This window comes from Nannospalax galili, unplaced genomic scaffold, assembly GCF_000622305.1.
Source record: "Nannospalax galili isolate Female #2095 unplaced genomic scaffold, S.galili_v1.0 scaffold654, whole genome shotgun sequence".
NCBI lineage: Eukaryota > Metazoa > Chordata > Mammalia > Rodentia > Spalacidae > Nannospalax > Nannospalax galili.
In genome coordinates this window covers 2,775,483-2,792,485 of record NW_008335971.1, presented here as the reverse complement: position 1 = coordinate 2,792,485, position 17,003 = coordinate 2,775,483, and the positions used below count along the sequence as shown (strand labels likewise).

Genomic DNA, 17,003 nt, shown 5'->3' with positions numbered 1-17,003 from the left:
ATAGACTATATAAAATATTTCTTATGATATTTTAAATAATAAAAGTAAAGAAAAAATATAGTTTTGAATAAAACAAATTTATAGGTTTTGTTTGTTTGCTTGCTTTGTTTGTTTTAAGCGTGGTCTTATTCTGTGTCCCAGGCTGCTCTGAAGTTCAAGATATAAACCAGGCTAGTCTCAATATCATGGTGATCTTTCTGTCCCAGCCTCTCTCCAGTACCTGCATTTTAGTTATGAACCACCATACCTATTATAAATAAAAGGATTGTTATAGTCTCATAGAAAAGAGTGTGATTTATTAGGCAAGCTAGACATCACAGATTGAATGATGGGGTGAGGGGTCCTCAGGCAGACCTCCTTCAGTCCTTTTCAGTTCCCAAAGTTGACTTTCATTAGTCTAGATAGACCTCATTACTAATGTGACAGGAGTCCTTAAGGGAAAGTCTTCAATTCCCTTCAGTTTCTGAGTAAAAGGAAGGTATAATATCATGCTATAGGTAGTATGATGGGTCTCTGAAAGGAGAGGATTCCTTCAAATTCAGGAGAAACAAAGGGAGTTCTTTGCTCTTTTAGGTAGTGAGAAGTGAAGCAATGGATGTGGGAGAGAAAGCTCCACACTACATGGCATAGTCTTTGTCCCAGGAATTAGGGTCGAAGCAGGTATTAGAGTTACCCTTAGGTCTGGATGTTGAGTAGGGGGCTGGGCTTGGAGATGCAAGGGGGAAAGAACACTTCAAGGCCACAGTCATCTTGCCTATCAATTCCGTCTAGTGAAAGACAGTATCTCTACAGTGCAGGGGTGGGTGGGGAAGCTTGATTTCTTGGAGAAGGAGGGAGCTAGAGATCTGAAATCTCTTCTTTTTTTCTGCTACCATAATTTACTTTCACTAAACTGTTAATATAATGAATATTTCCTTGGGGTAACAATATATGAGATGACAGTACCAGACCATGTTTAGAAATCTCAACAATTTTTTAGGCATTTGTCATTTGAAAAGATCTAGCCTCACAAAACCAGAAAAGAATCAATGTGTGAATCTTAATTTATGATTATTTAAAGGAGTAGGCACTATTGAAAAGCAAGCATTATTGAAAAGCAAATCTAGGAATGACATTATTTGTATAACACAGAAATGTGTTTCAGAACACTGGTTCTTGAATTATCAATTCCAAATGCAATTATGTAGTTATCTGCTAATTGTTATTACAAAGAGAAGTCTAAATATTATACTGAGACATTATCAATGTTTCCTTCTGAGTTATGTTTAATGACTGCCAATTATTATTACAAGAAGAAACCTACTTATCACAGTGAGAAATTATCTTTGTTTCCTTTTGAGTTATGTTTAGCCTCTTACCTCTCAAGTTCACAAATTATTGTTTAGCTTTTTAACTTTGGGCCCGCTTTGTGATTATTGGCTGCCTTTGGCATTGTACCACTGTTGGTTAGTAAATGAAGTTTAGATTACAGAGGGAATTTGTTAAATTGGATCTTTTGTTTAAACATAATTAAATATTGGCTTTGGTCAGCCAATTTTATGTACATTCAAATTCAAAAGTGTGTTTGACTGTAAATTATGCAGAAATCAAAATTGAGATGTTTTTACTGATTCATGACACATTTTATTTTTATTATTTGCATTTTTCTTAATCATTATTTATGGTTCCTTTGCTAATTGTTTGCAGAGATTCATCCAACAGAACCTGTTGAAAAGCCGTATCTTACAAATCAACCAGGAGACACCAGTGAGAATGTGGTTGTTACTGAAGCAGGTGATTTATTCTTGTGTTTTCTTAACTTTGTCACTTATAGAAGTGTGCTTTGAAACAATGCTCCATGTTGACCCAAATGAAATTTTTCTTATTGCGTGGGGATGCGGTACATTAAATATGGGTCCTTAGAAATTTACTCTTGAAGTAAGCTAGAATTAGTTATGCTATGATACATTTTGAATGAAGGAACATTTTTTTTCCAAATTTCCATTTCAAGTAGATGTATTTTGGTATTAAATTGAGTGATTTCATAGATACATTAAGCCTATATCTATGAAAAAGTCCCCCAATACAATATAGTTGACGTCATGTTAACTGGCATATTTAGTACCCAACAAACAGCAGATGAATGTAGAGGAGTTGGCTGGGGTAGATGTGAGGTATAAAACACACTCGATTTATAGCTTTTGTTCCCTTGACTTCTCTGGTATAGATACCCCTACCTGACCAGTTTTAGTCTACGAATGTGACATGACTGTGTAACATGTTGCGAAGAGATATCAGCAATGAGCTGTCCATTCTGCTGCCACCACAGCCCCCAGAGTAAACAAAATGCAATCGCCAGTGAAAATCTTGTATTAGCCATAAATTGCTTTTAATGTTCCTTAAACCTCTTTCCAACCTGTCCCAGTGCCAATTAGGGCAGAAATGTTTATTTTATTTGCTTTGTGAATATTGAGCCAAGGACCTGAGTGTTTCAAAATCCACAACCCATAGATAACAGTTTATATTTTTATCATTAATATTTGGAATTAATGCAATATTTGGAAAAGGAAGTAGTTCACAAATTCTTAAAATGTTTGACATACCCTTTGGGCCCTGAAGTTGGGAAGGAGAGGGAGGTGAGGGACCTGGGAGTAGTTGGAAGTAGGGAGTGAGGGGTGAATTTGCTTAAAATAAAATGTATTCACTTATGAAGGAAAAATAAAGGGTAAAACTTAGAAAAATATCTCTACATTACCTATCACTAGATATTATTAAATGCATATTTTTGACAAAAGAAGCAATAAACTCTTATGTGAATAAATTATGACCAACTTTGGTCAGAGTTATTAAGAGTAGTCATATTGATGAGTGACTTTCAGTTTGCAAACTAAATATGTATTTCTTCAGTTTCCTTTTCTTATATAGATATGCTATTAAGCCTTTGAACTTTTCACATTTCAGGTAGTTGTTTTTAATATAATTCATAACATCTAAATCTAATTCAAGCTTTCAATAAATAATTATATTATGGATATATTCCTTCTTATGATATTAAAAACATGCTTAATAAAATCATTGCATACTGTGTAGGACTGGAGTGTTGCTGCCTGTTTTAGAATAATTTGTTAGAATACCTGCATCATCCAGAGTAATAGAACAGGGTTGAAATATTACTCATTTTTAGTATTTAATTAAAATCATGTCATTGCTCTGGAGTCCTGTGTCTCTGGGTTATGACTATGTCACCACTTAGTAGTTGCAATAATGTCATTTAATCCCAGATACTTGCATTTTATTATGATACTGAGCTTATTGCCTGAGGTAATTCTTTATCTTTCAAGTCAACAATAACTTTAATCATTATTATTCCTTAATATTCAGGGTTTGCTTCTCTAATGATTCAGAAGAATTAATGAAATGAGATAGCTAAGATTATTAACACGGTATGAAAATTAGTCCATTTATGAATTGCAAATTTAATAGTAATTTTTTTAAGTGCATATTGAATTGAGCTTGACAATCAGGGCATTACAAATTTGCTGATAATTATTACCAAAATGTGCATATATTATTTCATTAGTTTTTTCAGTATTTTCAGTGAACTTGCTTACAATTTACTTTTTAGCAATAATTCCATTTTATTTTAATCTTCAGGGAAATTATTGCATAGCTGTCAGAGTCTTTCTTTGGCTATTATTGTACATTAGACTATTTTCTTTTGTAGGTATAATTCCCAATCTAATTTATGTGATTATACCAACAATCCCCTTGCTGTTACTGATATTGGTTGCTTTTGGAACCTGTTGTTTCCAGATGCTACATAAAAGGTAAATAAATTATTTGTGTTCAGATAACTTAAAAAAAAAACCTTTAAATATGCTTTGAGAAAGCTTTATGAAGTTGCTAAAAAACTAACTTTGTCAACCACTGCTGGCTGAGGGAGAGTTGGTCTTCTTTAAAGGAGTGACAGTAGACAGGCTGAACAGGCCCCAGTGGTGGAACTTACATGGGATCTGGGTACACAAACTTGACTTGATAGGCCTTAATATATAAGACAAAATGCATGAAGTCCTGTGGGGTGCAGACAGGGAAGAGGGGTCTAAATATGATTAAGATGTATTGTATGAAATCCACAAAATTTCAATGAATGTTTTTAAAGACTGCAAGTAAATGAAAACAATTGATTTTAACTTTCTGTTAAACACTTCTGATATACATACCTTCCAATACAAACCCAGCACATAATGTCTTGTAGAACATACATTCTTGTTCTTTTTCTACATTATTGAATAACATGCCTTGATAATATGTGGCATCCAATATTTCATTTATAGTTCACAAGTCTTATGAAGTATTTGTCTTGCGGTTTTTGTTTTTCAGCCAGGAAAATGGTGGTTTAGTTCGATCACTTAATTTGTCTTGTGTCACACAGGTAGTATATATTGTGGATCTAAAATATGAGTGCTTGTAAACTTGCAACATCTACTGTGTTATACTGTCTCTGGATTATGAAATAAAAGAATTGATGCTAGGCATTTCAATGTGAGCATCAAGTTATAAGCAAAACTGGATTTCAAAAAGTATATCTGTAATACACTTTCAAACTCCAAATCACGGCTCCCATTTTGCTTCAAAGGGACCTTTTAAGAATAGGATATTAAATACAATGGTAAAAACAGTGAGTTGAATGTGATGACTTGGGAGGCTGAAGCAGGAGGATTACTATGAGTGCAAGGCCAGCTTGAACTATATGGTGCTTCAGAATAGCCTGAGCTACAGGTATGAGACCTTGTCTCAATAAAAACAAACAAATACTTCTCCCAAATATAAAAACAAACAAGCAAACAATCAAACAAATGAACCCAGGTGCTAGTTGACAGAGATTTTGAAATAAAATGATACATCCTAACAGCAAGTTTTCTGGGAAATATTCGAACTTTTATATATGCATACCTATGCCCTCGAATTAGTGAAGTTTTTATATGTAGGTCAATTTGCCAACTAAATTCTAAAAATGAAGTATAAATATATATTAAAGGGGAAAGTAGATGATACATTTAAATAAAGATTTTCTATAATAAAAGATATTTGGTCAGTGTTTTAAATAATAACTGATCAAAAGAATGCTTGCAACATGGAACCACCGGAAAACGAAATAGTTTTTTTCTTTTTATTTCATCCTTTTTATTTTCCTGAAAAAAAGCATAGAGAACTCACAAAGTAACAAAATTTCCAGAAATAATGTTAGTTCTCAGTGACTGACATACATTTACAAGGGCTCTAACCTAGGCAGGCCTAGTAGCATACAACTATAATTCCAATGCTTGGGAAGCTAGTAGCAGGAGGATTGTTAATTGGGGTCAGCCTGGATTGCATAGCAAGACCCTGTCTCAAACAAACAATCACCACTAAAATATTTGAAAATATAAAAATCATTAGCACATATCTAAGAACTTTCAAAGCCTGACAAATAAACACTATATGTTGTGACTCTTTTGACTACATGTGGAACAGTGTAAAACTTACTTTCCAATATTTTGTATACAACACACACAATAGAAAAGATGCTGTTTCTTGCCTTAATTCCTAAGAATATAGACGGAAACATGTTTCGTTTCTCATTGTGAAAGCACTCGGGTAGCTTGAGGATTGGATGTAAGCCCCTTCTTAACCAAGATAAATTGTTAAGGAAGTCATGTAAGTAGCAAATTTGCTAGAAAAAGATAATATAAAAATATGATTCAGATATTCCCATTTGTAAAGTAAAATGCACTAAACTGTTGAGTAACAGCATATCCACTAAGGGTTTTTTTGCTTTTCACAAATAGTTTTTGTATCTATTCTAAATATCTGTGAATGTTTTCACTTGTTTGAAATTTTTAGAGTGAGAAAATCGACCAAACTGAGCAGGCAATGAACCAAATCAATCACTTGCAGTTTCCAACACTGGCTGCAGTACTTTGTTCATTTGTTCTTAGAGCCTCCCATTTTCCTTTCTTCCAGGAAAGCAAGGAGAAACTGCATCAAAGACTCCACTCCATTATCATCTGAGTGCCTTGCAGAAAGTTTAAATTCCAATCTGGTACACATGGTGGTTTCTCTCATTCCATATCATTTTCAAAATAACCCTTGTTCCTTTAATTAATAGCAATTCTTAAGTGAATTACTAATTATAATAAAAACCCCATTAATAACTTAACCAATTTCTTGCCACTTAAAAAATTCTGCTTTTAAAAACTTTGCTTGACTGACTTATTTCCTGTTCATGCTAGATGACTTAGTAGAACTGTTATGCCTATCGATCTGAAAGACTATCTATAGACCTATAATTTGGATATAGTTTATTAATCATAACAATACTCAAATTGACCTGAATGAAACATTCTAAAATATAATGGCATGGTCAGGTGGTCATGTATGTTTACATACATAATTCTTTTATCTCTTTAAAGGAGTTCTGCAACTTCTGTAAGATGGTTGAATGGATGGAGAAGGTGGACCTTTAGGATGGTGGGATAAATGAGGGGGTGTGTCTGTAGGATGGTGGGATATATGTATGTGTGTGCCTAGGATGATGGGATGGAAGAAGGTGTGTGGATAGGATGATGGGATTGAAGGAATTTTGTGCCTAGAATGATGGGATGGAAGGAGGTGTGTGCCTAGGAGGATGGGCTAGAAGGAGGTATGTGCCTAGGATGGGATGGATAGACGTGTATGCTTAGGATGATGAAATGGAAGGAGGTGTGTGCATAGGCTGGTGAGATTGGTGGAGTAGGTGTGTCTGTAACATGGTGGGATGGGTTGAGGAGGTATATACATAAGGTGGTAGGATCTAGGGGAGAAGGTGTGCCTATAGGGTGGTACAGTTGATGGAGGAGGTGTACCTAGGATGGCGGAACGGAGGGAAGGAGGGTGTTTGTAAGATAGTTGAATGGGTGGAGTAAGTGCACTTGTAGGATAGTAGATGGGTAGAGGAAATTTGTCTATAGGATGCTGGGATGGATGGAGGAGGTGTGCCTGTAAGATGGTGGATGTATAGAAGAGGTGTGTCTGTGGAATGGTGGGATGAATAGAGATGTGTCTGTAGAATGTTGGTACAGGTGCATAAGGCGTGTCTTGTCTGTAGAATGGTACATGGCTGGAGTGGTGTGTCTGTAGGATGGTGGGATGGATAGAGGTGTATCTGTAGAATGGTGGCATGGATGGGTAAGGTGTATCTTGTCTGTAGGATGGTAGATGGGTGGAGGAGGTGTGTCTGTAGGATGGTGGTCTTTGAGGACTGCAGCAATTATTATAGCATTGATGGTGGATGTACAGAGACATTGCTAAGTACTGAAAATTGTGACCAAGTAGTAATATAAGTGAGATACATCCTCAGGAATAAAAGGAGGAAAGAAATAGAAATCTTGACAAGTAATCTGGTAGAGGATAACATGGAGAAACTTACAGTAGACATTTTCGGGAGCCTGAAATGTGACCACTCTAAGGTAAAGACAGTCAGAACCTCAGGCACACACTAGAACATGGGTTCTAAGTCAATTTTCACAGGATGGAATTCACATTTTAGACTTGGAGGAAGAGCTTACAAACTCCTAAGTTGCCAAAGTATAACATTAAGCAGTTGAGTCATAAATGACTTAAGCCAGCTCAGTAAAGCTGACAGAAGGAGGTAATAGGTGCTCTTGTACTTAGGACCAGAGCATTTATTTGAGTGACTTGCATTAAATTCAACAGACACTGTGTAGAGTACTCAGAAAGCAGAATTCAGAATCACTTATCAAAGGAAATAAAGATTTATTGGGGAATAAAATGTGTATTTTAGTTCTCTGTCAGACATATTTGCATGTGTGTATCTGAAATCCATGAAGAGTCAACAGATAAAGATACATTTTTGATTTTCAACACTTAAAAGAACTGTTTGTCGTTTTCACACATTGGAATAATCCAGAATTTTTTTGTAGGAATGGAAAATATGCTGGTGAGAAAAGAGTTTTTATAAATAACTGTCTGAAATCTCCATTTGCACCAAAACAGGCCCAATTTGATAAGTGGTGTCTGGAACTGAATTTATTTCTTTGTATGTTTTTCAGTAAAGGAAGAACAAAAACTAGCCCAAACCAGTCTACACTGTGGATTTCGAAGAGCACCAGAAAGGAAAGTGGCATGGAAGTATAATATTTAATTGATGTGGCTCTGGAAAAGAAAATAGTTTTATAATTCAGAATCAGTATAAGGAATGACGTCCATCACATATTAGCTTGGAATGGCTTGAAGTCTCAAAGGATCTGCAAGATGAACTGTAAGCTCCCCCTTGAGGAAAATATCAAAACGATTTCTATATGTTCATTATTTCAGTTACAAAATATGCTGTGCTGATAATAGAGTGAGACATGCTTATTTCACTAAAGGATGCACCCAACATTTATGTAAATGGAATGGACCATGCAGATGGAATTTCTGCCAGCACATCAGGCATATGTGTTGAAAGCAGTTACTTTTTTTCACATTTCATAACTTGTAATCTACTTCATATAATGTAAATTGTATTGAAATTTTCAGTGTGCTGAAATATTTTACCTTTGCATAAGTGTTTGATAAAATGGACTGCTCTAATATTTATTTTTATGGCATTTCATTTTTTAACACATGCCATTTTGATTTTACAGAAACACAAAAGATTTTCCAAAAGGAAAATCTTTCTTTTACAGAAAGTGTTCATTGTCTTTTAGTTTCTCTGTTCTTAGTTGGACACGGTTTAGGAAATCTCTTCAGAAATAAGAAGCTGTTTCATTAACTGTGGTATAAATCTCCAGAAACACTTTACTTAGAGGCAAGAACTGTCTAATTTCAATTGTGCAAGACATGTGCCTTACAATTAATTTTAGTTTAAAATTAAACAGATTTTGTAATATAATATCTTTACTAATAGTTGTATAGACATTAATGTAATCAATCCTGAACAAAAAGAAAATGGCATACACAGTACAAATCATAGGTCGTCGCACACTGCCTATTAAGTGCAAGTAGCGCCCTCTGAGGGTCTAGACTCATTGGAACGCTTCACTGTCAGACAAACAAGATAGCTGTTTGGGGGCTTGGATTGACCTGGGAGGCAGAAAGGTATGGTTTGTTTAAGGTTTTCCTAGCTGAATTTATCCTATTGGTTTATAGGTCTGATAAGCGGGACCAGGTGAATGATTTACAACTGTGTGACACTAAGCAGAGCACACTGAAGTTACATGTTGAGAAAAGAACTGTAAATGACATAAATTAATGTAACATGGGTTGGAGGTCGTTGATGACTGAACAGTCTTTGATGAGGTTTTGTTTGTGATCCTGAACTGCACTTTCTTCTCTCTAATCTAGTTTCTTTGATGCTGATGATTTGTTGTTTGCAAGAGAGAGTTCTTAACTATTTGGTCCCCATGCTCCTTTTAACCAAATAAAGAATTCTTTTTTCTGAAGAATGATCATTGGTATTGTCTGTTTCTAAAGTGAACAAAATACAGATGTGTTACTCCACTGCTGGAAGAAGAAAGAAACCCAACAAGTCCTTACGTGTGAAGAGCGTGGAAGGTGTGGATACAGAGTGAAAAGGGAAATTTCTTTTCCTTGTGAGCCTTTTCAGTTGCACAATAAAAACTTTCCTTAGAGCAATTAAATAGAGTTGGTTTGTAGAACTAAGTGTCAAAAAGGGTCTTTCAGTCTCTTTACTGCTGTTCTGGGACTGAGAATGGCCAGCTGCATTCTGAACTTAGCTCTGCCTTCATAGTGCTTCTCTTCCTTTTGTGGCTCACCATCTTCCTGGGCTGACTGGGGACCAGTTGTCAGGACCTATTGTCTTCCCTCCATTCCAACTCCACCATTGCTTCCTTTAGTTAGGACTTGATAGAAGGGAAACAAGCTTTTTCCTTTGCCTATGCCACCCAGGACTCTAACAGCTGGAGGGCAGAAACAGAAAGTGATGGGAAAAGGCTGCGCCTTCCCTTTTATCATTATCCAGTTCAGAATAACTGCTAGTACCCAGAATTAATTCCATCAGTGACAACTGTGGGAAAATAAACTTCTTTCCTACTAGGAAATGGTAATGCTACTGTTCTAAGAATTTCTGTAAACTTTAGCTGGCATTTAACAAATGAACAGATATATCATGGATCTCTCTGTTCTTTGTTTTCAGAACATAGTTTTAATATGTGTTGGGAAATACCAAGGAACTGTGGAGCTACCTTCAAGTATTAAGCATAAACAAGACACTCAGATCCTGCTGTCTCCTTACCTCTTGCTAGAATTGGGTTATTAGAAACTTCTTGTAATGAAGGTGTTCAGAGACCTTGGATTCCTTATGTTGCTTTTTATTGGGAACTTGCCTCTATTATTTTACTGCACTATATTTTAATGACATATTTTTTTTCTCTCACTCTTCCCCGGTGAGAGGTCTTTTGATACAACATGACTGTTTTCTGACCCCTGTCCCTGACCCTTAGGCTCACTTTGACCTGCATGGCTGCCCCCACTTAAATGCATTAATGCGTAAATGTCCTCTTAAATGCATTAATTATAATCACTCCTTCCAAGTGTAGCTCAAGCTTCTTTTTTCATTAGGCCAATATATAGAAAATGGTACATTCTTCCAACTCCTTTAAATCTTATCCTCTCTTCTAATATATCATTTCTTGCAAAAAATGGGGTGTGTGTGTGAAATGTATTTGTCTCTGTGTATGTATGTTTGTATTAAGGCAGTTCAAATTTTCTCTCCCCAAATAAATCAGGAGATTCGGTGTGGTAAGTGAAACTAAAGTTTGTTCTGGAAATGATCCAAAAGATTAAATGAGTAAAGCAAATTCATTTATTACACATTTTTGACTTTTAAATGGGCAATTCATCTGTGTCTCAATAAGTTTTTCACATGTTAAGAACATCCCCTATAACACATAAACTGAGAAAAACATTTCTAACAGCAGTATTTCTTCAAAATATCTATTTTTTTGAGATTTAAAGCATACTAACTCAAAATAAATGGAGAGTTCAAATAACCTAGGTAAAAATCATCTGTGTAGAATGGCCATATCAGTCAAGTAATTTGCTTTTTTTCTGATGATAGGTTTGGAAAGGGAACGCTGTAGCATTTATTTGTGAGGAACACACAATCAATCACGTTACAATCAGGTCTATGTTATGACCTTACAATAAATACTTTTATGAGCAAGGAAAAGATTATATTTATCTTCAACTTGAAATTGAAATGCGTGTGGCTGGAAAAGCAAAAAAACTATTGTGATTCTGATAATCAGCTAAACAGAAACCAGATAAGTTGTAGCTGTTCATTTCAAACAATGACTTACTTTGCATAAGTATTTCATTTCACTTTTTTGCCCAATTTTGTTTAAACTTCTATAAGTGTATGGACAATATCTTAAAATAATATCCTTTTACATAGCAGAAAGTGATAAAAATAATGATTAAAAACAAAGGAAATGGTAATGTTTCTGAAAGAAACATTACTTACAATGGAATCAAAATGTGTTCGAGAGTTACTTTGTGTTGAAAGATCAATTTCAATTTCTTGTTTTGTCTTCCTTCACTACTCCCAGCATGTAGGTGATTTAGTTAAAAATAAAAGCTTTTTTGTTTCTCCCTCCATAACACTCTCAGTTTCCATGCTACTTAGAGTAAAATGGGAAAACTGGCAGACTAACTTTCGTATTTGGTTAGGAAACGCTTAATATAGAAAACTATTTATCCATTCTGTGAACCTTGGGACCCGGACGTACACCCCAGGGCGATTAGGCAGTGCACACTGGACTCCAAATGACGTCACACCCACAAGAAGCCACCTGTTGTTTTCTTGGCACATCAATGGTCCTCCTGAATCTCCCTAGACAGTGAACCACAGGAGTTGCAAGTGCATGGTCAGTCAATATAAACATAAAAATCTTAGTTCATCAATCCAAAATTACGTACTCATAAATATGATTTCATTGAAAGGAGGATTTCTATATTTCTCACCCCCATTCTACATTATGTATGAGAAACCTTTGAGCAAGCAATAACATCTAAAACAGTTTGTAGAATACTATTTAGCAAGCATTTCCCCAGTTTAATTATGCTACTTTAACCTGAAATAAGAAAGTTTCTAAATCACTTCAATAACAAATCATTAGGCCAAAGAGGATTAACCATTTAAGGAGGATTTCTATATTTCTCACCCCCATTCTACATTATGTATGAGAAACCTTTGAGCAAGCAATAACATCTAAAACAGTTTGTAGAATACTATTTAGCAAGCATTTCCCCAGTTTAATTATGCTACTTTAACCTGAAATAAGAAAGTTTCTAAATCACTTCAATAACAAATCATTAGGCCAAAGAGGATTAACCATTTTATTAAGTAGTACTTCTGCTAAATGTCCAGAAGAATCTTCACAAAAACGAAATTATTTCGCATTATGTTTTTATAAAAAATTAAGAATTCATACATGGTTTTAATTTTAGTTCTGCTGTATAACAGTGAATTTTTTGTCAATTACCTAACAAATTTGAAAATCTTAACATCAGCTGAAGTAAACAAATCTTCTATAATATAATTTCTAGAAACAGGAGAATGTATTTCACTTTGGGATTTTAACTGTGAAAGGAAAGCTTTTTCATTTTCACAGGTATTTATTATAGCAGATCCTAGTTCAATTAACCACACAGATGTCATTCTACATCATGATTCTCATGGAATGCAATAATATGAGCACCTAGTGTGATTAGTTTATTAACAAATATTTCTCCTGCATTAACTATTCAAAATTTCTATTTATTTATTATATTATTTTATGTCTGAGATCTGGTCTCACTATTCATCCCTGACTGGCCTGGAACTTGGTGAGCAGACCAAGCAGTCCTTGAGCTCAAAGAGATCTACCTGCCTCTGCCTTTGAATATTGCGATTAAAGGCAGGCTGCACTTCCACATCAGACAAATCATTTCTTTTTATTATGAAATTATATAAAATTCATATCCTTTTTTAAAATCAATGCTTTAATAGAATATTTCAAATTTAGCTTTATGTTAGGAAACATCATGAGGACTTTTTACCTGATCTTTTGATCATCTTTTGGTGCTGTACTTAAAGGGAAAAATATGGCCAATCAAGCGTGTGCAGAAGAATACTACCGTCAATACTGTCACAGGTTACCTATAGTCAGGATACAACAAATGCGTCTAAGCTGCCTGAAGGGGGATGGCTGTGATTGCCATTTTTGATTCCTAAGTTTTCTTCTATATATTAGTTCAGATACATTTGTGGAGAAGAATGTCTATAGCCCCAAATATATATGATTTCGAAGTTATTAAAAATAAACCAAATATATATATATATCTTTTTTTGAGACAGTGTCTCCCTGTAGCCCCAGCTGTCCTGGAACTCACTATGTAGACCAGGGTGGCCTTGAACTCATAGAGATATGCCTCCTGAGTGCTGAGATTAAAGGCGTGTGCCACCATGCCTGGCAGATTCAGATTTTTTTAAAAAAGAGTTGTTTGGCTCTTTCTATTTAAAAGAATAATTGACTTTTTACTAGACAAATATAAGATGCTGATATTAGAATCGTGAATTTTAGTTTTCTCAGTGTATACTGGGTCAGTTGAACTTCAGGGACCCACAGATCATACAGCCTTGTGCTGGCATGTGCATGACAGGGAGGCTTGGGCTTGTTTCCTTTCTATCAACCCTGTCAGCCAACCATATCATGTCATTTATGTTATATAAACTCCTTGGTTTAATATAATTTGTTCAGTGAAGATGTTTCTTCTTCCACTATTTCAAAGATGCTTAAGTATTTAAATTATAAATGAATGCAAGAACATCAAATATTAAACTTAATTGTATGTTTCTATTTAGACACTCTATATAATCAGTAAGAATATATGATATATAAATAAAGATTAAGGTCATGATCTTCTTTGTGAATGTGAGGTTAGTGATCATTTTCTTTAGAACAATGGTTCTCAAAATGTCTCATGTATTAGTGTCACCAGGAAGGCACAAGAAAGCATACATCACTAGGTTTCAACTTTAGACTGTTGTTTGGCAGGTGTGTTATGAGGTCTTACAATTTATACTTCTAAAACGTTCCGGGTGATGATCCATCTAATAGGCTGCACACCATGCTTTGATAGCCTTTGATGTAGGATATGGTTCTGAATGGTTGGTGAAATGATATTCACTCTGCTTCCTAATGTGAAGACATTCTCTAGTCTCTGGTTTTGCCTAGTCCTTGGAAGGATGCCTCAAAAATGCAAGCCCGTAAGCTAGAAGACACTTAAGGAATCGTGAAAGCTTGATTGGACAAATTTTGAGGCTAAATAATAATACTTCAAAAAACTTTTTCAAGCAACAACATGTTCAAAAGTTTAAATAATGTGTTCTTAGTCAATTAATATTAAACTTTAACCAAAAAATCGTGTGACAATCTAAAGTGATGGTTACTCAATTATGCTAATAATTGTACAAGGTATTTCCATGAATTAGGAATTTCTTACTTGATAATGAATAGCATACTTAGATTCTGCAGACAGTAAATACAAGCATAAAATTTCATATATCTGGAATGAGTTATTGGCATAATGTAACACTAAGATCAATAGCTTTAGCCATCATGTATTCTACATAGTATGTGAGGTGTCTGCCGTGCACTTCCCATTAACTGTAATTGAAGTTGTATAGCTGATTTCCCTACTGTGCAATAATTCTACAAATCTCCTCTTAAGTGGTAATATATCTTCCTGTAGCACACTTTTCATTATAAAAGGGAAGTATAAAAAGCCAAAGGTAAGTTTTAAATAAGGCAAAAGCTAACTGATTTGTATTGAATTTGCAAGTTTTTATTAAAGCAGAATAAATGTAAAACTGATTGAAAAGTTTAACATGACTTGAGACATTTAGCTTCCTGTTTTAAACGTGTGTTGTCAAGCTATCATATATATTTTTAACATATTGAACAAGATGTTACACTTTGTCATGATAAAACCATTTCCTCCTGATATAAATGCCAAGCTCACATGTGTCAGTTATTCACTAGGTCTATAATACTTTCAGATTTAATCTAATCCAGTAAATGTTGACACATTAATATTTTATTAATTTTCTAATAAAGAAAGCATGCCATAAAATTGACTTAGTAAGTCTAATAAAATATCTTATTAGTTTCAAGTGTTTGCTTAGTACTTAATAAAACCACTAAATAAACCACATGATTTTCCTAAAGTCACTCATTGCCACCAATAACTTCTATAAAGGAAAAGGTGAAACTAAGGAACCATTTTGATTTCTTAAGTCTCAAATTATTTTTAAGTGAAACCATGCTATCTAAATGTATAAGGTAGTGGGGCTGGAGAGATGGCTCAGCAGTTAAGAACACTGACTGTACTTGCAGAAGACCCGGGTTCAAATCCCAGCCCCCACATGGCAGCTAACAACTGTCTGTAACTCCATTCCCAGGGGATCCAACAGCCTCTTCTTCCTCCGCAGGCATTGCACAACACAGGTACACTTACCTACATGCAGGTAATATACACATACACAAAAAATAAAATAAAACAAATTTTAAAAATGTGTAAGGTGACTAATTTTCCATATTTACCTGGCAAGAATCTACTCCCCCTTCTTCATAGCCTGCACATATCATATTTTCAGTGATGTTATATTCTGGCATCTGTTGCTGACACTTTTCATTGGGTATAAGAGGAACAACAGCTTCTTGCAGTACGTTTGCATAGGAATCTTCTAAAAATAGGTTATGCAGACAGTCAGTCAGAAGTGATCAACAGGCATCCTTGAATGAAACACTATCTGTCTTCTTAATTCTAACGTCTTGCTCTTATTATGGAGTAGTGTGTGGGTATATAATGGAACTAACTACTGAACTTGTACTTTCAAGTACACAATATACCCATCTGTGCACTTCAAAAAGATAACATAATGCATTTCTTTCTTTCTGAAATGGTAGTAGGAGGGCCACAATTCCTAGGACTAGGGTGTCTTTAGGCATTTTCAGTGATTTTTTACCGTTATAGTTTGCTCATAGAAGTGAAGACCACCAACACAAAGAGTTCCATTCATGGAAATAAGCAGCAACTTGGAAATCCAGAGTGCTTTTCATTTGGCACCTGAGGAGGTGTTCCCTCCCTTAAAATGACATTCAGCTTCTTTGTGGTATTGTGTCAGTGAGCAGGTGCACACTGAGCATAGGACAAAGCTTCAAGAACTGTACTCTGTGCTCGGGGCAATCAGATTACCATACCATGCAGGTGAAGGGAAAGGAAGCCTTTTTACCACAGTGTATTTACATTCATTTTATATAATGAATCTCTCATGTTCACAGAAAGTATGAATCTTTGCTCTTTAAACTACAAATCCCAGGGGGCTTGCAAAACAAACAGGTGTTGGTACCCCAGGAAAGGCACAGCGAAGCACTTTCTCATAATTAGCAATTCTATTTGATACTTCAAGAAAGGTAGAAAGTTAAGGATAATTTACTACATTTGACAGTCAGTGTTACAAAAACATATGATCTTACTTCAAGATAAGTTTCACCTATGTACTAAAAAATTAAGGAAACAAATAGTACATGTTTGTGTGATTTAAATGCAATATAGATGTATATGAATCAGCAGTGTGCTAGTAAACATGTAGCAAGTTGTTATCTAGAAAAAATGTCCCAATATGCCTTTTTCTGCACCAAGGATAAGTTTCCACCACAGATGATTTAGAAGTATAAGCATGACACTGAACATGGAATTGGGAAGCTTCACACAAAAGACACTGCCTCAATAGTGCCAGCTGAATGAACAGCACACCATGGGGTAATTTCCAAACCTGAAAGATTTCAAGTTAGGAAAGGAAACAAAAGAGACTGAAATGGAGAGAAAAATTCAATACCTCTTTGTCATTTACCACATAAAGATCAAGGATGGGTGGCATACCTTAGTTTTATAATAATAAAAATTAATAAATTAAAAGGGCACTTTGCAAGTTG

At 35.0% G+C, this 17,003-nt stretch overlaps 2 protein-coding genes across 3 annotated transcripts in view; one reads left to right on the top strand and one right to left on the bottom strand.

The window, feature by feature from the left end:
• Window positions 1–8,594, top strand: part of Chodl (chondrolectin) — a 23,013-nt gene extending 14,419 nt beyond the window's left edge. The window contains exons 4-6 of the mRNA XM_008830798.1: window positions 1,687–1,773; window positions 3,704–3,806; window positions 8,070–8,594. Coding sequence (XP_008829020.1) covers window positions 1,687–1,773; window positions 3,704–3,806; window positions 8,070–8,154 — 275 coding nt within the window. The 3' untranslated portion in view covers window positions 8,155–8,594. The remainder of the gene's footprint in view (window positions 1–1,686; window positions 1,774–3,703; window positions 3,807–8,069) is intronic.
• Window positions 8,595–11,698: 3,104 nt separating this feature from the next.
• Window positions 11,699–17,003, bottom strand: part of Tmprss15 (transmembrane serine protease 15) — a 136,938-nt gene continuing 131,633 nt past the window's right edge. For both annotated transcript variants that reach the window (XM_008830796.1, XM_008830795.1), the window contains 2 exons: window positions 15,609–15,751; window positions 11,699–11,854 (listed from right to left, as the gene is read on the bottom strand). In XM_008830796.1, coding sequence (XP_008829018.1) covers window positions 11,699–11,854; window positions 15,609–15,751 — 299 coding nt within the window. The remainder of the gene's footprint in view (window positions 11,855–15,608; window positions 15,752–17,003) is intronic.